General features: G+C 50.3%; 1 protein-coding gene across 5 annotated transcripts in view; it reads right to left on the bottom strand.

The window, feature by feature from the left end:
- Nucleotides 1-653: 653 nt before the first annotated feature.
- Nucleotides 654-23136, bottom strand: part of JDP2 (Jun dimerization protein 2) — a 46043-nt gene continuing 23560 nt past the window's right edge. For all 5 annotated transcript variants that reach the window (XM_017880541.1, XM_017880538.1, XM_017880539.1 and 2 more), the window contains exons 3-4: nt 9663-9767; nt 654-1816 (exon numbers count right to left, since the gene is read on the bottom strand). In XM_017880541.1, the coding sequence (XP_017736030.1) occupies nt 1631-1816; nt 9663-9767 (291 nt within the window). In that variant the 3' untranslated portion in view covers nt 654-1630. The remainder of the gene's footprint in view (nt 1817-9662; nt 9768-23136) is intronic.

Genomic DNA, 23136 nt, shown 5'->3' with positions numbered 1-23136 from the left:
ACAGGAGGAAAGTCACAGGCCTCTGGAGGTAGAGTTCAAACACCAGCTCTGTCCCTTGCTAGCTAGGTGGCTCTGTCCCTTGCTAGCTGGGTGACCTTGGATAAGTCGCTTGCCTTCCCTGAGCCTCGGTTAAATCATCTGTAAAATGGCAAGAATCATGCCTATTTTGTGCTGTTGTGAGAAGGGAAGAGACTATGTCTGCTTGTCACAAAATAAGTCTTCAACAAATGGTGGCTGCGAATTTAATATCCCTGGGCTTCTAATTCGCCATCTGTGAACTGGGGACAAGTGTTGCTCCCTGGCAAGGCTGCCATGAAGACGAAATGAGACAATGTATGGAGCAAGCACAGGATTCACTCGTTACCGAAGGCCCCAAGAGGGCAAGACTCAGGTCTGTTTCATCCTCCAGTGAATTCTCAGGGCCTGGCACACAAAACAGGCCCTCAGAAAACACCTGCAGAGTGAGTGAACACACGGACTGCTCTCAAAATAGTAACTGCAGGTGGCTTAATGTCTCTGAGCCTTAGCTTCCTCATCTGTGAAATAGGAGAGCTGTCGTGAAAGCAAAAGGGCCTATAGCAGAGGTGCCAAACAGTCTCCGACTCTGAGAGGGCCTTGCACCCATTCCCCAGGCAGACACCACGCAAGGCGGCTGTGTAAGTAAGAGCAATGTTTACTGAGCGATACAGGACTGAGTACTATGAAGGGTTTACAAGGATGGAAATGCACCCCGCCCCCGCCCTGGCCACCCCCGACACCCAAAGACTACAGTACTTAGGAGTTACACACAACGGCCGTAACTGGTGGCTATCTGTTCATAACAAACAAACCATAGCATATTTATACTGTATCACATCGAGTGATTATAGAAATCCATATATATATTGCTTGTATAAAATCTTTTTTTTGTAAAAAATATTTAAAAAAAAAAAAAGGAAAGTATAAAAAACATGTGCAGTTGAAAGCCCTGCCAGGACAGCCAGTCTGTAAACATTCGGTGAGTATGTGCTTTGGAAGGGCGCCCGCGCCTCAGTGCCCACAGCAAACTCCAGCAGGGCTGGCGAGGGTGCGCCCGGCTGCCGCCTCCTGGGCAGGGCCGCGCTGGACCGAGGTGGGTGGGGGCATCAGGGCCCTGCAGCACGCCCCTCTCCAGCTTCGCATCAGGGTGAGGGGCAGGGCTGGGGGCAGGTGGGTTGCAGTTTCATTCTGAGTTCTGTCCTCAGCCTCATTTTGGTTGCAACTCATGGCTTTTCCTGGCTGTTCGGAGGTTCCTCGGGTGGGTGCCCTGGTGAAGAGGCCGGAGGAGGGCCCAGGGCTGCCTCGTTGGGTGTCTCCCTGGCCTCACGCCTCTGTCCTGCCTCCTTCAAGTGGGGCCCCAGGCAGGACAGCCCTACCCGAGGGTCAACTTTGGTCTCAGCGCTTGGTCCCTCTGGGTTTCCTCAGCCCGCTCTTCCCCCTGGGTGGCTGATCTGAGTTTCACAAAAAAGCTCGGCTGATGCTGGCTGTGCTGAACCTCATTGTACAGTTTTTCATGCACCAAAGGAAGGGCCATCTGGGGCCCCCCTTCTCCTCCCTCTTCGTCACTTGTCCTCCTCCTCTTCCTCCTCCTCCACCTCCTCCCAGCCCATGGTCACTTCTTCTCGAGCTGCTCGAGCAGCGGGTTGCCTTCTGACTCAGGGGTCTTGACACTGTCGGTCCGGACGATGCAGGTGGGGCGGTGTCGGTTCAGCATCAGGATGAGCTGCTGCCGCTCCTGCTTCAGCTCCTCGATCTGGGTCTTCAGCTCTGCGTTCATGAGTTCCAGCCGCTCTGATTCCTGTGTGCAAACACAGAAGCATGCTGAGTTTCACGGGGACTGGCTCTGGGGAGAGGCTCTGCCTGTGGTTAGGCACAGGGCATGCTGGGCTGGCATTGGCCTGTTTTCTGCAGGAGGAAGCACAGACCCTGCTACTGAGCCCCTGGCTAACTGACTTTCTGCAGTCAGTGCCCGCCACAGCAGTGACACTGGCGTTACGTTCAGGTTATATTCTAGGGCCAGCCAGGCTCACGTCCCACCTCTCTTCCCTCCCTCAATCCACCCCAGCTTCAGTGACCGCCTTGTTGTTGCTCAAATATGCCAAATACTCTGTTGCCTCAGGGCCTTTGCACAAGAAAGAAAGGGTGGGCAAAGAAAGGAGGCCAGGTGGACCTAGAGCAGGTCTATGGAGCAAGCATGGGGGTCCCTGAAGGGGGACACAGATGGCGGTGTAATGGCAATGTGCTTTGATGTGTGACAGACACATGTGGGAGATATCTTGGCCGGTGGGATGAGTGAGTGCAGTGTGGTCATGTTATTCCTCCTAAAACATGTGCTTCCTAGCTATTAGTCTATAATTATTTCAATAGCCTCTTCCTTATCCCTATAATCTGGAAGCTTTCCCCACAGACAGGGAATCAGCAGTTATCCTGCTGGATCCCAAATGAGGTTTCCAATAGACCTCGAGTGAGATTTCCAGGGAACTTCCAGCTCAGCTGGATAGGTTCCAGGGGAAGAAAGGAATGTTGACAATTTGATCTGGGAGGTGGCGAGGATTACATGTCCATAGTGTAGATGGGAGATGGGCATATCCATTCAGGGCTTGGGGAGTTGAACAGTAAAACAGCATCTGAATAATTTTTCTTGGATTATGTCTGAAAACTTTGAGAGTTGACATTTATTCGAGGACCAGCAAAGTTTCAGACTAGTGGTTCTCAACTAGGACTGATTTTTGCCTCCTGGGAGACATTTGGCAATGTCTGCAGACGTTTTTGATTATCACAACTCAGGGGGAGCTGTGCTACCAGCATCTAGCAGGTAGACGCCAGGGATGCTCTAAACACCCTTCAATGCACAGGCCAGACCCTGAAGTATTTAGTCCAAAATGGCGACAGTGCAGAGATTGAGCAACCTGTATCAAAGAGCAAGCAGTAGTTGCAACTGCGTATGTGACAACCAGAGGGCCTGTGAGCCCATAAGCCTGCCGGTCCTCCTGGCAGGGCACAGGTGGAGCGGCCTCCCCAGGGGGTCCCCAGAACCCTCAGTGGGCCCAACCCTCTCCCTCCAGGGGTGCCATCTTCCTCCCACAGCCGGTCTGACCGAACTGTTCCTTGTGCTCATCTCCGAGGCGGCAGCATGAGTGCCCGGGAACTCAGAACTGCTGAGACGGGCAGGCCTCGTGACCAGACGCTGAGAGAAAACAGACTCACTAAAGGAAAAAAAATGCTCGGGGAAAATATTAAAAACCAGCTCTGGTGGTTTTTGGTTCCACAGGCTGGGACGTGACTGGGAAGCTGGCCTGGTCCTCTGTTCTGAGAATTCCCAGAGAGGCGCATCTCGGAGGGCCAGGAGAGATCCTGCGTGAATCCATGGAAGCCTGTGAGCCCTCAGGCTGGGGCAGTTAGGTGCCAATGTCAGCCCCCTGCTCACTGGTGACTCTCTGGTGACCTTGGGAACTTCTTACAAACCCTCTGACTATCACGGTCTCCCCAGCCCAAGGACATAGCTCCATCTTCAAACTCTCCTGAGCCCCCGATTCAAGGAGTGTCAGGGTAACCCACCCATCCGTGAGTGTTTGCTGAGGCCCTGCTATGTACAGTGAATGCCCTGGGGAATCCAAGGGCCATGAGCCCCCAACTGGCTCTTGTGGCGTTTCCACTCTAAGCGGAAGAAGCAATCTGTGCAACAAGGCAGAGCTTGCTGTGTGACCATCAGCCACCCAGGGTTCAGAAGACCTTAGAGAGGGCTAAAGAGTGGGTCTGACCTTGCGCATGAAAGATGGGTTGACTCAGGCTGGGTTGAGAAGGAAAAGGAGGGACTTGCGGGTGGAGAACCCTGAGTGAACAAAGACCCAGGCATGGGAAAGCTTAGGATGGGTTTAGAAGGGAAAACTATTCCACTGTGACCATAGCTCGCTTTAGGACATAGTAGGGTAGAAAGCTGAGAAGGTGGGTTGAGAGCCAGCCCGTAGCTCTGGAAAGCTTGTGGGTTGAGAATCTGAGTCTAGAAGCAAGTTTCTTAACTTCTCTGAGCCTCAGTTATTTCTTCTGTAGCCAGGTGAGGCTCTTGGGGATTAGATGAACTCACAGGGAAAAGCACTTTGTAAACCAAACAGAGAGGCTTACTGTAACTTATAAGCAAGAGAATAGCATAAAGAAGAAAGAGAGGAAAAGAAGGAAGACGTCTCAAATAAAAATCAGCAGATCTTGGTGACTGGCAGGATTTGGAGAAGGAAGGAGGTAGGGCAGAGAGCTGACTATGAACCCGATGGAGGGTCTGAGGAATGGAGCCTGAGAGGGGAGCTGTTCTGAAAAGCGGCGGGAAGGAAAAGGAGGAGTTTGTTTTGGGTACAGTGAGTTTGAAGTTAAAACTGGACATGCAAGGGGAGGCGTCTGACAGGCAGAATTCAATAGCACTGCACACATAGATCTGCCTCCTAGAAATTACCACGTGTCTATGTGGGAGCGTCTGTATCACACAAAAAGATCAATGCAGTGTAGGGTAACTTGCTTCACTCATGCAGCTATCATACAAAGAACATTATATTCTGTGGGTTTTAAATGCTAGGGTACATCATGGAATATCTCAAGTTCTGACTGGCTGTCAGAATGTAACCAACTGCTTTTTTTTCTTTTGAGACGGAGTCTGGCTCTGTCACCCAGGCTGGAGTGCCGTGGCACAATCTTGGCTCACTGCAACCTCTGCCTCCAAGGTTCAAGCAATTCTCGTGCCTCAGCCACCCAAGTAGCTAGGATTACAGGCATGTGCCATCACGCCCGGCTAATTTTTATAGATTTAGTAGAGACAGGGTTTCACTGTGTTAGCCAGGCTGGTCTCGAACTCCTGGCCTCAAGTGATCTGCCTGCCTCGGCCTCCCAAAGTGCTGGGATTACAGGAACTGAGCCTGACTCGGCCACTGTGTGATCTTGAACTTCATCAATGGATGAGACTCCATTTCCTCCTCCCAGGGCCACTGCGCCCGGCCAGAATGTAACTAACTGCCTTTAGTTCTACTGCCTTCCATACTCAAAGAGTTATTAGTTGGCTCTACATATTTATTTATTGCGTAAGTATAAGTTGAGTTCAGAAGAATCTTTTTTTAAAAACCATGATTGTAGAAGTGGTTTGTGACTTTATAACAGCAATTACCTAATTTGTTTTCCTAATTAATGAAGGAACTGAGCAAAGATCTTTCTCGCATTAATTATGAAGCATGTACCTCTGGCTGCATTTTTGTTGATTGTTTTGCCTTCTGTTAGATATTTATTGCCCCAGAGAAAATGAAACCATTTGTTATTTTAGAATAGAATTAGTACATGTTAAGGTTCTGCCTCCTACACTGTGGTCAGCAAAGGCAGTAGAAAGAATACAAGGCGAAGGGCTGTGTGTCCTGGCTTTTAATCCTGGCTGTGTGACCTTGGCCACGTCACTTCCTCTGTCTGGGCCTCAGTTTCCTCCCAGAAAATATGATGATTGGCCCAGGGGACTTTAAGCATTAAGATTGTTTAAATTGGCGGGGCATGGTGGCTCACGCCTGCAATCCCAGCACTTTGGGAGGCCGAGGTGGGAGGATCACTTGTGTCCAGGAGTTCAAGACCAGCCTAGGCAACACACGGAAACCTCATCTCTACAAAAAACAGACAATTAGCCAGGCGTGGTGGTGTGCCTGTAGTACCAGCTACTCAGGAGGCTGAGGTGGGGGATCACTTGAGGCTGGGAGTACAAGGCTGCGGTGAGCTATGACTGTGCCACCGCACTCCAGCCTGGGTGACAAAGTGAGACTCTCTCAAAAACAGCAACAGCAACAACAAAAGATCGTCTGAATCTACATTTTTAAAAAGCTATTCTAAGGCACATAAAATACAATTCCACTAACTTGTTATAAGAGCTGAGAAGCAGCCTGATATGCCCTTTGAGCCTGAAAGACCTGTCTGGATTAAAATCCTGACTCTGCTACTTGCTAGCTATGCTTCCGCGAACGAGTTTCCTAATTTCTTTTGAGTCTGGGCAACCTGAATATTGTGTGGGGCACAGAGGAAACCCCAGGTTCTCGTCCTGACTCGGCCACTGTGTGATCTTGAACTTCATCAATGGATGAGACTCCATTTCCTCCTCCCAGGGCCACTGTGACCATCAAGGACAGAGTGGCTGTGAAGACCAGAGGGCACCAGGGGAATGTGAGATAGCATTATTGCTACTAACATCTAAAGAACCTGGGTTAGGACAGCATTGTGAGAGAAGCTGCCAGCATTATATAAGGCAGAAACACAGGGCCACTGCTCCTGACTGCAGACGGAGGAGGTACTGAGGTAGCCCCAGGGCCTGTGGGGTGTGGCCCTAACCCCTCCCAAGGCCTGCCCCTTCCCCCGGGTTCAGGGCTCGGCTAGTCTAGGCAGGTAAACTCTGAGATGCAGTAAGAATCTTGCAAGTGTAGATCTGGGTGTCCAGGGGTCAAGGGTGGGATGGTGGTTTTTTACCTATGATATATATACAGTTGTCTCTCAGTAGCCATGGGCAATTGGTCCCAGGACTCCCCGAGGATACCAAAATCCGAGGATGCTCAAGTTCCTTATATAAAACGGAGCATTATTTGGATATTGCCTATACATATCTCCCATATACTTTAAATCATCTCTAGGTTACTTATAATGACTAATACGATGTAAATGCTATGTAAATAGCTGCTATGCTGTGTTGTTTAGGTAATAATGACAAGGAAAAAAGTCTGCATGTGTTCACTACAGATGCTTTTTTTTCTGAATATTTTTGATCTGCTGTTTGTCAAATCACAGATGCAGAATGCTTGGCTATGAAAGGCCGCCTATAGATATATGTCCCAACTGTATATATACCCTTACTTAATAAATAAATAATACTCACGAACAATTAATATATGTATCTCTGAGCCTTGTATTTTATCTATTAAAAATAAACTACAAGAGAATCCCCCAGGTCTGCAGGCACTGACTGTCAAGACAGCCGCCTGCATTCATCCCTTAAACTTCACACCCAACCTCTGCTTCCAAGGCTGGGGAGGAGAGGAGAACACAGGCGTGAGGGGAGGACTGGGCTTGGGCCCAGACAATGCTGCCCAAATCTCCTCCCAGACCCCAAGGCCACACGCTTCTCTCTCACTGGAACAACATGACACTTCCAAAACTGATCCTTCTACTTCAATCTGTGCCCCACGTTGCCGCCAGAGGGATCTTTTGAAGGTATGCGTCTCCCTTCCTGCAGCCCTTCAGTGGCTCTCCATGACCATATAATTCATCATCCTAGTTCAGCACTTGTACGAGTGAAGGAAGGGGCTACTAATTATTAGGCCAGGACAACAGACACAGACTGGGCATGCCTCAGGCAACCCAGCATCTAGCATCACCCTATTATGAGGGATCTGGGCCCTGCCTGCCTCTCCACCCCACCGCTTGGTACTCTAAACTCCAGCTGGTATCCTTTTCAATGCCTTAAACACATCCTTAAACAGCACCTTTTGCCTTTGCTTGAGCCCTTCCATTCCTCCTAACCCCCTAGGGCCTCCATCTCGCTGCTCCTACTCCTCTTTTATGTCTGAATGGAAGCAGCCTTTCCTTAGCCTAGACCAGGACAGGGCCCTTGCTGTGTGTTCTCACAGCTCACTGGGCTTGCCCGACATGACGCTCAGCACACGTCACTATTCCTTGTTTCCTGCCTCCCATCCCACTGCCGACACCGCCTGCCTGCCCTCTGTGTCCCAGGCGCTCACTAAACACCTACTAAATGGATGAGTGGATCAGCAAAGGATGAATAAATCCAAGCCCACCACTCGCTAGCAGTGTGACCTTGGCCAAGTGACTTGACCTCTCTGAGCTACAGGTCAGTCTCTAAAATTGGGATAAATAAATTATCTCACTGAAATGTTACAAGGATTAAATAAAACATGGGAAATGCCTGGCACACCATAGGTGCTCAGCTAGTGCTATTGGACTGTGAAGGGCAGTGAGTGCCGTTCCTTGGGCACCAACTCTTTATTGCACTGGTGTGTCACTAACATGCTGTCCGCTCAGGCGTATCTCGCCTGGCAATTGGCTGACAAGCTCTTGAAGGCAGGGATCTCACGCGAAGCTTCTCTAGTCCCTGCTGTTTCTCATCCAGCTCTGCTCATGGCAGGCACTCGGTGCTGGAAATGAGGTATGTGACACTTCATCCATCTTGAAGGCTCATGTCTTAGAAACTTCCTGAAGATTCTCAGCCCAATGTTGTAGCACCCTCTCTTCCAACGGGCTCCCAGATCCAGGAGTCTAACTCCTGTCTACAGTAACCATTCCCTGCCCTGGACACTCACAGCCTGGAGGTAGATACATGGCCCCATGCTGTCTACACCCATGATCACAGAATAGCTCTCTGCTTGTTGCAAGTATGAGAAGATGCCCACAGACCCTCCAGAGTCCAAGAACACCAGGCCAATCTAGCCTTGTCTCTCCAGCTCCCACAGGAGGGCTGTGTCTGCTCCTTCCTGTGTGCCCCCAATGTACCCAACACAGGAATGCACATTTAGTACATGCTTAAAAATACCTGTTGAATCAATTAATGAACAAAAGAGCGAATGAATGAATGAATGAATGAATGAATGCCAATATAGCAGAGATGTGGACAAATTACTTAGCCCCCACACTTCCTTAGTTTCCTTATCTGTAGAAAGAAAATAATGAAGGTACCCACTTCATATGGTTATTATCCCAATAAAATGAGATGATGTACATACAGCATTTAGCACAGCACCCAACTTTACAAATAGTGGCAACTATTCTTAATTACTGTGTATTTACAGAATAGGACCTGCCCCATTCTGTTATTATTATACATTATCATTATTATTATTTAGCAGTGAAACAATGATTAGGGGTGGAAAGACCAGAGACTCCTGGCCTGGACTGATTAGCTTTCTGGTCATGTTCCCTCACTGCCAGCCACCATTTCTGAGATGCAGGGAAGCTCTAAGAGGCAGGACTCGGGAGAAAAAGAACAAACATCCTGCTTGGCACATTCCAAATGAAAGGGCAGGTAGGCCAGGAGGAAAAGCAACCCCTGGCTGACCTCTGCATGTAGAGCTGACCTCTGATTCCCAGAGGCAGCATCAAAGAGCTTGGAGGTCACCTTCAGTGGAGCTGAGGGGCTGGCCAGATGGCATGCAGGGCTGGATAAGCCACCTGCAGCTAAGGGAAGGAGCTTTTCTCTGTGCATAGGTAGCCAGGCCAGAGGCTGTGTCCAGTGCCCACATGCAGGATGTTACTACCTAGCTTCACTGGCACCCACCCTAGACAACTTTGGTAGCCACCAGGGAACCAAAATAGAGAGTGGCAGTCCTGGACCATCTGGGTCAATCAGCACCACGGGTCTATCCTCAGTGGAGGGGAACTTGGCTCCTCCTTCCTTCTTGGGCTTCCAGGGGTTGTGTGGGCAGGAACTGCTGAAGGCTGCCCTTGGTTGTCTTAGTTCAGAGATAGGAGAGGAAATAGGAGGTAGCAAAGAGCAGAGCGGTCAAGGCTGCTTTGGCAGCTGCCAGCAGATGCTCATTGACTACAGAGACATCTGATGGCCTGTCCCGGTCCAGAGTACACAAGCTCACTCCAAGGAATGGCAGGCCTCCCCACCCACCCAGTCAGCTCACCCGCTGCAGAAACTCCGTGCGCTCCTTCTTCTTGTTCCGGCATCGGGCTGCTGCAACTTTGTTCTTCTCCCGGCGCCTTTTCCTTCGCTCCTCTTCCTCATCTAGCTGTGAGGGCACAGAGCCACTGATTAGACATTGAGGCAGGTTTGGAATACAGCTTCTCTCCTGACACACAGACAGAGGGACAACTTCGCCTTTCTAACTCATGTCTCGGCAGTGAACAAGTGATCACTTCTGCCAGCCCACTGCCTGGAGAGTTGGAAATATCTCCCAGCCAGTCCAAGGATCCTCTTAGAGCATCCCAGGGAGGAGTCAGAGGCCAAAAAGGGCAGGGATTCTGCTATGGTTTGAATGTGTCTCCCAAACTTCAAGTGTTAGAAACTTAATCCCCAATGCAACAGTGTTGAGAGGTGACACCTTTAAGAGGTGATTAGTAACAATATTAATGAATGGATTAATGTTGTTATTAGAAAAGGGGGTTTGTTATAAAAGGAAATTTGGTCCTTTCTTGCTCTCTTGTACTCTCTTGCTTTCCCACCTTCTGCCCTAGGATGATGCAGCAAGAAGGCCCTCACAAGACACCAGCACCTTGCTGTTGGACTTCACAACCTCTAGAACTGTGAGAAATAAATTTCTTTTCTTTATAAATTACTCAGTTGGTGGTATTCTGTAATAGCAACACAAAATGGACTAAGACAGATATCTGGGTTCAGATGTCCTGAGGGAGAAGCAAGCCCAGAGACTTAGGAGGCCCCTTGCTTCTGTCCCCAGGGTCCCTCAGCTCTCCCACAGGTGGGCATCCTAGGGGAAGAATATGCAAAAGCAGAGAAAAGGATTAAAGCCAGATGAGGAGTTCAGGAGGCCAGGAGCCTGGCAAGTCTACTCACATAGAGGTGGCACCCAACGGGCGGTGACGGCCTTTTCTTTTGCCCAGCCCAAGCCCTCTGGGTACAATTTTCCAGGCCAGTCATTCCCAGGCACTTCCTTTAAAAATGCCTTGGGCGGGCCGGGCGCGGTGGCTCAAGCCTGTAATCCCAGCACTTTGGGAGGCCGAGACGGGCGGATCACGAGGTCAGGAGATCGAGACCATCCTGGCTAATACGGTGAAACCCCGTCTCTACTAAAAAATACAAAAAACTAGCCGGGCGAGGTGGCGGGTGCCTGTAGTCCCAGCTACTCGGGAGGCTGAGGCAGGAGAATGGCGTGAACCCAGGAGGCGGAGCTTGCAGTGAGCTGAGATCCGGCTACTGCACTCCAGCCTGGGCAGCAGAGCAAGACTCCGTCTCAAAAAAAAAAAAAAAAAAAAAAATGCCTTGGGCATGGACACAGGTTCTACATTCCACTGCCACCCCTTCCCACCTCCTTGACTATCTTTGTCCTCTCCACTTACCTTCTGTTGGGATTTAAGATCTTCCCTGCCCCTCCATACCCAATATTCCTTTCTTGGTCCTTCCAAATGCTGGGATCCATTTCCTCTTGTCACTAACAGTCTCCCCAGCCTAGGATGCCCACCCGTGGGAGAGCTGAAGGACCCTGGGGCACAAGCAAGGGGCCTCCTGAGTCTCCGGGCTTGCTTCTTCCTCAGGACATGTTAAGAAATTCACTATGCATGAAACAGGACCCCTCGAATGGGGAGAAGGAGACTCACTGCCCACTAGCACAGACTTCAAATAAAAGTTGCTGTTGTTATTGTTCCATTAGTAATAATAACAAGAGGTGCCATTTGTTGCCTACTTTGCTAAATGCTTTAAACACATATCATTTAATCCTCACTATCAAAGTCTTATGAGGAAGTTACTATTACTGTACCATTTTACAGATGGTGAGACTGAGGCTCAATAGTTCAATTTGCCCAAGGCCATACAACTAGAAAATAGCAGAGTCAGGATTCAAACTTAGATTTCTGTGGTTTCAACCATCCTGCTCCTGACCACTAGCCCTTACGGCCCTAGCCCGTCAGGAGCACGTTGATGTGGCACTTCTTGCTGTCCATTACCTACCAGGAAAATCTGAAGGACACCCAGGACCAGCTGGGCTGGGGACAGCCCAGAGTCATAGGCCATTAGAGAAGCCGTTGGATTGCCCTGGGCTTGCCAACTCTCTCACTTCTCCAGCCAGGGAGAAGGGTGCGGGGGGTGACTCTGGCAGCCCAAGGCCTGGAACAAGGTCTCAGCCCAAAGGGCTATAGGCCAGGAAAATAAACAGCCTCTCTCTGCACACTCCCAGCATGCTCTGGGGGCTCAGGACAGAGTGTCTGGGCCTGAGACCAGCACCATGGCCATCAGCACAGGCCTTGGCAGGGCAGCCCCCTTTCTGCCTCCTCACCACCTCTGAGCTTCTCCCTGCCCGACTCCCACCCCACCTGGGAGTCAGCTGCAGAGGCACCTCGTCAATACCGCCACACCCAAGCACCTCCCAGTCCCTTGGCCTTCTTTGAAACTGAACCAGAAGTGACAGCTCCTCTGGCTGACCTGTATCTGGGAAAATAGAAACCTGGCTGAAATTGATTCCGCCCAACCTTAACCTCACCCCCAACAAGGCCAAGGTAACTGTGACGACAGGCAGAGGGAAGGAACTGGAGGAAGTGGCTGGCGGTGCAATCTCCCTTCGGCCAGGAGGGTTTGCCCACAAACTGCCAAGGTGATGTGTGCAGCCTGGGTACTGCAGGACCTTGTGTCCTCCCCTGAGTAACCAACCTCTGTCCTCCAAGGCTTCACTCCCTACCCCCATCCTGCACATGGCCTCATTCCACAGAAAGTCAGAAGCAGACGGAAGCTGCTTTAGCAGCAATGCAAAAAGATTCAGAGCTGGAATAAAGTTTAAGAGATCAACTGGGCCAGGCTGAGGCCCAGGTCAGGGGTCGCTCCTCCTCCCCTCTCCAGTCACATTCATTCCCTCCTGCATCACCCTCTACTCCAAATGTCTCACCCTTCTCCAAGCCAGCCAGGCCCTCTCAGCCTTGAGTGAGATATCCTTCCTTTCCCACTTGGTTAAACTCTTACTCAACCTCGAAAGTAAACATCACCTCCTCCAGGAAGGGTCCTTTGACTCCCCAGATAGAATCAGCCGCTTTTAGCTAAAAACAGAACTATCATTCAACCCAGCAATCCCATTCCTGAGTATATACCCAAAGGAATAGAAGTCGTTCTACCATAAAGACATATGCATGTGCATGTTCATTGCAGCACTATTCACAATAGCAAAGACACGGAATCAACCTGAATGCTCAATGCCAGATTGGATAAAGAAAATGTGGTACATATATACCACGGAGTATTATGCAGCCATAAAAAGGAACAGGATCATGTCTTTTGTGGGAATATGTATGGAGCTCAGGTTATTATCCTTAGCAAACTACCACAGGAACAGAAAACCAAATACTGCATGTTCTCACTGATAAGTGGGAGCTAAATGATGACAACACATGGACACAAAGGGGGAACAACACACACTGGGGCCTATTTGAGGGTGGAAGTCGGGAGGAGGGAGAGGATCAGAAAAAATAACTATTGGCTACTAGGCTTAGAACCTGGGTGATGAAATAATCTGTACAACAAACCCTTGTGACACGAATTTACCTATATAACATATCTGCACATGTACCCCTGCACCTAAAATAAAAGTTAAAAAAGAAAAAGAATCCGCTGCTTTTTTGGCGCTGCTACAGCACTGTAGGAGTCTCCATCGCATCCTACCACAAGCCTTGGTCTGCGTGGGTGCCTGTTTTCCCTGCTAGCCTGGAGGCCGGGACCTGAGCATTCCTGGCACCTGGTACAGCGCGTGGCACTCAGGAGGGGCTCAACAAATGTCACTCAGATGAGTGACTGGAATTCAGGATTCCGGAGAGAGATGCTACAGGCTTGGGTTCTTTCATTACAAAGTGACTTATTACCCATGTTTGAATCTACATGGCCTTTTCCCCAGCACTCACGGGAGCTTTCTCTGCTGGGGTAGCCTCTTCTCTCTGTTTACAGTAGGCCAGCAAAGCTTGGAGACTGGGACCTGCCTTCCCTAGAAGCAGAGTTTAGATTTGGGGGCACAGGCCCCTGATAGCTATGGCAAGTCTGCATGAGTCCTAAGCAGGCCAGGAAAAAATTCAGGGTATGTGCTGAGGCCTAGAGCCCCCAGTTCCATAGCCACCACCGGCTTCCAAGCCCAGCCCCAGGCCTTTTCTGCACCCATTCCCCCAACCTTGGCTGGTATCTCCCAATGAGGCAAGATGTTCCCAAACTCCCATCCTCACACCTTCCCCATTGAAACTGTGCTGCATCACCCATAAATCCTCAAGCTGCTATTTAAGAGCTGCCCAGAGATGTAGAAAACAGCTGTTAAGGTCCTACCAGAAATGAGATAGGCATTTGGCAGAGCCCCTCTGCCTTCATGCCTCACAGCTAACTTGGAGACTCTCCCCAGCCCTCCCTGGGACTCCTTCGTCCCCAGAGTCAGGGCTGCTGCCTCCTTCTTCCTGGTGCTTCTTGAATTCTCTAAAGCATTTGCCCATGTGTGGGAGAAAGACGGTAGAGAGTATTTGTATCACACGCGGCTCTGACATCTGAAACCGGAACCCCAAACTGGCTGACAATGATTTGTTTCTGCAGATACAGCTGGAAGAACCAGGATGTTTGAGGAGGAGGCAGCTCAATACATTTAAAGAACCATGAGCTGGGCGCAGTGGCTCAAGCCTGTAATCCCAGCACTTTGGGAGGCCGAGACGGGCGGATCACGAGGTCAGGAGATCGAGACCATCCTGGCTAATAGGGTGAAACCCCGTCTCTACTAAAAAAATACAAAAAACTAGCCAGGTGAGGTAGTGGGCGCCTGTAGTCCCAGCTACTCGGGAGGCTGAGGCAGGAGAATGGCGTGAACCCGGGAGGCGGAGCTTGCAGTGAGCTGAGATCTGGCCACTGCACCCCAGCCTGGGCGACAGAGCGAGACTTCGTCTCAAAAAAAAAAAAAAAAAAAAAAAAAGAACCATGAGATGCGGGCTGGGGGTGGGAGGGGAGCATGCTTTTCCCTGTTCACAAACTTAGCATTGGCTCTGTTTTCCCGCAGTTTCCCAGGAAGGCCCAAGGGCAAGGTCATCTGGATCCTGGCAGTGAGGGGTGCTGCTGCGCCACACTTCACATTGGATGGAGAGACCTGGGGACTTAGGACCATGAGGGTCCTCTTGTGGAGCAGCCCCGCCTCACCCAGACCCGTCCGTTCTCAGACAGCCTGTTCTCAAGCCCCTGCCACAGCTGACTGGACGAGGCATGAGCAGCTGAGCTGAGCTGTACTCACTGTCCTGGAATTTTAAATTGGTCTGGGAGATCCTGAGTGCTGGACTGAGGGGTCATGCAGGGCCGGGCAACCAACATCAGTCACAGGCCCGGAGAGGCAGGAACATCGGGCTGTGAAGTTTAGGGTGAGCAGAGACCACAGACCACGTGGCAAGAGAGAAACAACCACGCAGCTCCAAGATGGGGTCAGGGAGACAAAGAAACAGGCAAAGAGAGGGAAAGGGGGATGGAGCCTCTTAATGGCCAAGTTCAACCAGAAGCCAGAGTGGAAGGACTCCTGGGTAATGTCGTCCATTGATATGGGCCACCTGGGGCACAGAGCAGGGTAAAACGGGAATGGACCTGATGGGCAAAGAGGACTGTTCCGTGTATGAATCTATCTCTGTGATTGACATAAGTCCACCCACAGTCCTGGCCCCAGTCAGGGCCTGCAGGCAGGAGTCAATGACAACAGCAGTTGGGAGATTCCTACAGGGCCCATGGTCATCCCCACAGCGAGCACTTCCTGGACGTTTGCCAGGAGTCAGGCACTGTGGAGTGTGGCTGACCGACAGCACAATCAGCCTCACCTGAGCACTTGTTAGAAATGCAGTCTTGAAGGCCACCCGGACCTACTGAATCAGGGTCTGCATGCAGTACATGCACACGCAGATTTGTGTGCCCAGAGAAGTTTGCCCTGGAGCCAGTTAAGGACTCACACAGGCCATTTAGCAGGTTGTAATGATTCCACCTGCAAAATACATCTCTAAGTTGTCCACCACACTCTCCATCCCTGCTGCCTCCAGCCTGGTCCAAGCCCTTGTCGCCTCTGCCCTGTAAGACTGCAATGGCTCCTAAGGGCTCTCCCTGGCTAAAACAGAAGTCAGCTCCTCTGCTTGCAACCCTCCAACAGCTTCTATCACATGTGACCCACAGAACCAAGAAAACTGGCCCCTCCTGCCTCTCTAACCTTCCACTACATCGCCCTCCTCTACCCCTCAACTGCAACAGCAGGCCTCCTTCCTATCCAAAATGACAAGTTCTTCCCTGTCCCCTGGGTTTGCACTTGCTGCTCCTTCTGCTGCCACTTCTTGACTTCTTTACTGACCACCCTAAACTAAAAGCCCTGTCCTGTTACCATCTCCCTGTGTATTTCCTTCCAAGGTGCGTTCACTAATAGCACTTACCTTTTTCACATACATGTTTGCCTGCCCACTGTCAGTTTCCCATGAAAACCTTAGTTAATCTATATAAATACCTCAGTCTATCATCACCTTCACCACTATCACTCAGCCACCAGAGCTGAGCATGGCACAGAATGGGTGTTTATTAACTAAATTAACTACATTTAATTTGCCGTCCCAAGTAAGTTACCCAGCACGGCTCTATCAGCTTCCCTGCTTTTGCAGATGAGGAAACTACAAATATCAAGGCTGCATAGATGCTCAGTGACAGCTCAGGATTCGAATCCAGGTCTTTGGGCCCCAGGGCCCGAGCACATCCCGCTCTTCAAGGGGTGGGTGGTCTGAGCGTGGTCACTGCCCTTAGAGTTAGAAGTTTTTAACATGTTTTAAAAAACGTTATTGCACAGTTTACATGAAGGTGTAACATTCAAGCTCCACGGTTTAAAGGAGGGGATGTCACCAGCTCCTCTCCGGCCTAACCCTCATCTATTTCTGTGTTTCTCATGCCTGGTCTGCAGGTGGCGCGGCATTTCCACAGTGACAAACAGCAGCCCAGATGTGATTTTGAATTCTGACTTTTCATAAGCGTTTTCAAAAATATAGCTTGCAGGACCCACAAAGAGACAGAATGAGAAAGAGAAATGACATTCTCAACCCAAGGCACTGAAAATACAGAAACTCTCACATGGACAAAGAAAGGAAGTAATAAGTGAAAATAGATAAAAAAGAAAAACCAAAAAACCCTAGCACTAACCAGAGTAGCATAGGTCTGAAGGGCTCTGTCTCATACTAAGAATTGTTGCCTGGGCAGAGAGAACCAGGCTAATCTGAGACTTGAGGCATCAGAGTTGACAGTGTGAGCTTTGGTTGGTGGGGTTGGGGGGTGGTCTTTAAGACCTGAGTTCCTCCAGAAGCTCTGCTGTAGACCAGCTGTGTGCTCCTGCGCAAGTTACTTGGCCTCTCTGAGCCTCCGTTCCTCACTGGTACAGGAAGGTACTGAGCCCTGCCGCACATGGTAGTCATGAGGACTGGGTTCCAGCCCAGAGCCAGGAGCACAGGAAGAGTTCCGTGATGCCAGCTTCCCTGCCTGCCTTCCCAGGCAAGGCGGAGGCGGTGCTATTGCAGCAGCGGCACACTGGCCTGCCTCCGGGCAGAACGCGGCACAGAAAGACTTGCGGAGAGGGAGGAGCAGGGTGGGGGGTTCTGGGCATGCTGAGCTGTCAGTGAGCAGGCCTGGAGTAACAGCCTCGCAGCCTCCAAATCTAGCCTCGAGCCTCGCACAGCCAGCCAGGCCCACCAGGGCCCCCCTGCATGGAAGAGCCACATTTCAACACCAGGGACCCATGAGCACCCTGGGAAGTAAACACCCAAATACCAAACATACCAGACATTCCCCCACATAAACAGGGCTGCACTGAGCCAGGGGCTGCGGTCCTTCCCCACTTCCCCACCCCCCATCAACAAAGTAGGGCAGTTCAGGGACAAGACCTTGGCCTGCCCAGCCAGCTAGGCCCACAGCCTCCTCCCACCCCAGGAGGGAGGAATGAGGAAACCCCAGGGGCTCTCAGCCAACTCCCTTGCTGACCCCCTGCAGCCTGCAGAGGCCAGGCCCTCCCAGCATCCCCCATGGGGTTGAGCTGTTGGAAACTCTCTGCCCTCCTGTCTCTCCCATCATCTCTTGCCAGGCCTTCTTACTCAGTGGCCAAGGTCTGGACCTCAGCTGTGAAATACTGAGCTGTTTCAGTGAACAGCGGGCAGGGCTTTAGGAGAAAATTCAAGACAAATGGTCAGTCTAAGGCTGGGGTTGCAAACTCACATCACCTCAGGGGTCAAGCAAGTAACTCACCATTAGTGAAGGAGGAGGGCTGGATGGGGCGGTGTCCACCCCTCCTGCCATGGGAGGGGACGCTAGCCCCAGTGGGATGCAGGCTCAGTGCTGCTAATTCTTCCAAGTTTTCAAAAAAATTTAAATTTTTAAAGTAAAATCTCCCAATTTTGAATGTCAGCAACAAATTCCGTTTTGAAAGGAACACCGCATGAGCCAAACAAAGCACATGTGTGGGCTGCACTGGCCCACGGCTGCTGGTTCATGACCTCCGGCAGGCAGCTGACCCTAGCGCGCTTGTCCTCAGGAGCCTGGGCTCTGGTCACCACACTGCCCTACTCTGTGACCTCGAGTCAATCAGGTCAGCTCTCAGGTCCTGGGGCTCATCTTTAATAAGCACAAGTAGCTCCCAGTTCTCACTAACCTTCAAACACACCTGCAAGGTGGGTCTCAGAGGCCTTATTTTACAAGTGAGAAAACTGAGGCTCAGCGAGGTGGAGTGTCTGCCCGAGGCTGCCGAGCTGGGAAAAGACAGGGATTGACTCCATTCCATCAGGCTACCTTCCACACGGTGGGCTGGACTAAAATCTCCGCAAAGTCCTTTCCAGCTCTGACTTCTCTGGGTTTTTATTCACCGAGCCTTCAAGGGCAGCGTAGGCCTGCTTGAGGGGAGAAGGGGTGGGATGTAGGAAGGGTGCCCCCTAACTTCTTATAAGAAGTTTCTTAGCTGGGCACAGTGGTGTACACCGGTAGTCCCAGCCACTCAGGAGGCTGAGGCTGGAGGATTGCTTGAGCCCAGGATGTTGAGACCACAGTGAGCCGTGATTGTGCCACTGCACTCCAGCCCGGGCAACAGAGTGAGACTCTGTCTCAAGAAAAAGAAAAAAGAAGTTTCTGCTTTTACAGACTGTCAGTGCCAGGGGCTCTTGGAAGCAGCAAGGCTAATCCCTAGATTTTACAGATGAGGAAACTGAGTCCCAGAGAAGCAGCAAGGCTAGTCCCTAGATTTTACAGATGAGGAAACTGAGTCCCAGAGAAGGAAATGGCTTGCTCTTGAAGACAGGGATTGGATCTTCACAGACCAGCCCAGAGGACACTGCTCAGTCCATCCTCCTGGGAGGCTCTGCCTGACTGTGCATCATCCCTTTTTCCTGAATTTTTCCATGCCCTGGACCCGCTCCCCGACACCTGCCCATCCTCTGACCTTGCCTTTCCAGTCTCCTGCTTCTTCCCATCCCTTCGGGGCTGTTTTCCAGGTCCCATCCTTGGCCTGCTACTCTCCTCACTCGATATGCATGGCCTGTGGGTCTCCGTTTTCATTTACCCAATGGTTTCAGCCACCACCCATACACTAATGCCAACCAAATCTGAATGTGCAGACCCAAATATCCAAGTGCCCGCTGGGCCAGACGCTCAATGTGGATGTCCCTGAGGGCTCACTACCCGCCTCCCCATACCCCCATCCCTCTTGTTATCTCCAATTTTGATCACACCAGCCATCCAATTCTAGATTTTAGATCTTCCTCAGATTTGCTCCCCCCATCCACCCCCACTGTGACTTTCCAGGCCCACTCTCTCTCTTGGACTACTGCCCCAGGCCCCCAGGAGGCCTCCAGATCCTGCACAACCATCCTCCACCCTAGCCATCAGAAGGAATCTTTCTAAAATGCAAATTTGACCCAGTTACTGTCCACCTTACCCTCAGGATGAGGCCCAAGCTCCTATGTCAAATGAGGTTGCTGAGACTTGGCCCCACCTGCTGTGTTCTTACCACCTGTCGATCCCAGGGTTCCGCTCTATGCTCCTGAAACACTGAGGTGCTACATACCGTACGCTTCCCTGGCCTGCATGCCTTTGCCCTGCTGTCCCCTTAGCTTACTTCTCATGTCTCCTGTACATGCAGCTGGAGCATCACTTCCCACAGGAAGCCCTCCCTGATTTTCATGCCCTGTAGGCTGAGGAGGTGTCCTTCTGCTCTGAGCGTATCCTGGCCCCTACTGTATTATATTCTATTCTCTGTTTCTGACTCCTCCAATAAACTGGGAGTTCCACAAGGGCAAAGTCTGCATCTTACTGACTTTTTGTGTGCTTAGCACCTTGCATGGTTAGGGAGGAAGGGAGGCGTTATCCACAGAGCTGGTGACCTGGGCAAGAACCCAGAACTCCTGACTCCAAGTCCAAGGCTCTTTCCACTTCACTTCAGCTGCCCCCAACACCAGGATGTAATCAAGCACATTCACCTGTGAACAAACCCACACACTGGACCCTGTGCTCACTCAAATCAGCTCAGCCAACCACCAGGTGAAGGCTCTGAACAAGAGCTGGCAGAGGCAATGGCTCCACCTGCCAAGATGAGTCACTCGGCTCCCATGGCTGGGGGCGCGGGTGGATAAGCCATTGCTCCGTGTGCACAGCATCTACAGGAAACGGTGGGGAGCAGGGCTGCAAACTAAGCTCCAGCCTTAGATTCTGCAACTGAGAAGACCCAGAGACCCTGGATCCTGGCTGCAACCTCAGGCCAGGAACTCAAGGTCAGAGAAGGGGAATGAGTGTGCCCAGGTCCTGGGTCAGACAGTGACAGGACCAACTGAAAGGCTACTGCTTTCTGGGAAGAGGCAGGGGACACCCTCTGTATGAACTGAAAGCCTGACACCCTACAATCTTTGTGGGGCATCAGAGCCCACAGGTGGATCCTTCCAAACTGACTCCTCGGTCTCCTCACATCTCAGCAATCTGCAGCATGTTTCTGATCATGGCCCTCCCAACTCCCCTTGTCCATAGTAAAAACCTTCTTCTGCATTAAGAGATTCCCCAAAAACAATAGGCCGCCGAGGTGTGAGGCTGGTTTATATGAACAGAATAGGAAAAGGCCATTCTCTCAAAAACCAGTGGAGAACAGTCCCATTTCCACAGCTAAGAAAAGACAGCATTGTGTTTGGAACAAAGCCTGAGAAAGCCAGCTAGGCAGGGTGACACCCATTTACAGCCGGTTTTGCTAAGGAAAGAGCAAACACTGTTACTACAAAAGTGAGAACGAGTCCAGGAGACGCAGGAAAAATCACCTTGGCACAGACAGAAAACCTAACACTGAAGAGAAAAAGAGATGATGATTGCTAGGAAATCCTTTTGCTGGAGAAGAGCTATTTGGGGAAGGATGTCTTTTGCTGAAATATGTCTATTTCAGGCCCATTTCATATTTATGATTTAGTGGGGTCTCGTTTCCCACTAGGCAATCAATCTGTTTTCTTGTCCAATTGACAGTCACTTCAAAAGATGAGAAAAGGAGAGAAATGGTGGCCCCCACAAGACCCTCACCACCCCCAAAAAGACTGGTGAGAAGCAGAATGCATCTGGTAGGGAAAAATCTGTCTTCTTCTCAAAGAGTTAATAATACAGCTGAAACTGACTCTTTAACAACAACAAATGGTGTAATATGCCTTGATTACACTGGGTCAAAAATGGAGACAAGAGCTCCTGCAAAATGACTCTATCTACAATTAAATGAAAATGCAGTCGTTGCACAGAATATTTATGAACAAGGCTGTTCTGAAAGTCCCGAGCTGGCCAAAGTAGGAGAACATTTCAAGTGCCATCTTATTAAAGCCTTTGAAAGTCATTTGTCTTTCATCATGAAGGTGAAAAACAAGGTCCTTGGCTTAATTATTCTCTACCAAGGCAGTTCCATTTAATCTGTATGCAGGGTGTGTGGCTAAAACGTGCATTTCAGCCAATTTTTTCAAGCACAAGGCACAGATAACAGACAAATCTCCCAGCAAAGGCAAACTCTCCATCAAGAATACTGAACACCAGCTAATATAAACCCCACTGAGGTGAGAGGGCCACACAGTTCACAACCATGAGTATCTGGCCCAGAGGATGGAAGAGGGGTTTTACCAAGAGTGATTTATTTAAGGAGATGGATGCAATTTAGGTGCAGAGAGGAGGTATGGAAGGGCTTTGCCATACTGAGGCAGATGGAGTGGGACACAGAGCTCCCCATTGCCAGGGCTACGGAGTGGATCCTCAGTTATCAGACCAGAACTGCTGAGAACTCTGGGTCAGCAGCAGCAAATGAGGGCTCCTTTGGCATGAGAACAGCTTCTCTGATTCTCTCTTCTAAAACAATGAAGGAACCAGCCTATTGACAAGCTTGGCAGCTTAATTAATTGGGAAGTCCCTTAGGGCACGGACACGGCAATGTTGAGCATCTCAAGACATGGAAATAACTGGTTTGGAAACGCTAAGGTGTTTGCTGACTCAGAAGGCAACCCCTGCCTTACACAGATTCAGGGGACCATAAGCATTAATGAGTATCCAATGGCAGGTGGATCCATTTAAGAAGCTTGAGCTAGGTGTTGAGAAAAATGTGGTTTTAGATCCTTTATTCTCAGAATCTCTGCCAGTCAGAGCTGGAAGGGGCGACCATGTAGACATGCTCTGCATGTGCAGAGAGCATCAGAATGCCCTGGGGGGCTTATTGCATCATGGATTTCTGGGCCCCACCCTTTAGAGAGTGTGCTTCAGTATGTTTAGGTTAAGACCCAAGAATTTGCACTTCTAACAAGCTCCCAGATGCTGACCCCACTTTAAGTAGCATCCATTGGTTTCAGCAACAGAAACATCTTGTTCAAATGATACCACAAAATACTCAACAGGTTAAGGCGGTATATATTTTACTTATGGGCTTACTTAAGGGCTTACAATTGCATCATATCCTTATTATAGTCATTTAATGAGAACAAAAAGATGTGTTTTGGCTGGTGCAAAACCTTTAACTCAGAAGTTATCTGGGATATTTGCAGGTTTCTGATAATCTTGTATCCAAATTATTCCTGTCTTTTGTTTTTCTTGCACATTCAGATTAGTAGTTAGTTACAGATGGTAGGTAGGTAATAGCTAGCTAGCTAGATAGACAGGCTGGGCGTGGTGGCTCACGCCTGTAATCCCAGCACTTTGGGAGGCCAAGGCGGGCGGATCACTCTGAGCTCAGGTGTTCGAGACCAGCCTGGGCAACATGGCAAAACCCCATCTCTACTAAAAATACAAAAATTAGTGAGGCATGGTGGCGCACACCTGTAATCCCAGCTATTCAGGAGGCTGAGGCAGGAGAATCACTTGAACCCCAGAGGCGGAGGTTGCAGTGAGCCGAGATCGCACCACTGCACTCCAGCCTGGGTGACAGTGAGACTCTATCTCAAAAATAAAAA

Source organism: Rhinopithecus bieti, unplaced genomic scaffold, assembly GCF_001698545.2.
Source record: "Rhinopithecus bieti isolate Rb0 unplaced genomic scaffold, ASM169854v2 scaffold_11380, whole genome shotgun sequence".
NCBI lineage: Eukaryota > Metazoa > Chordata > Mammalia > Primates > Cercopithecidae > Rhinopithecus > Rhinopithecus bieti.
Note: the sequence above shows the minus strand (reverse complement) of the source record. Positions and strands in the feature narration are given on the sequence as shown.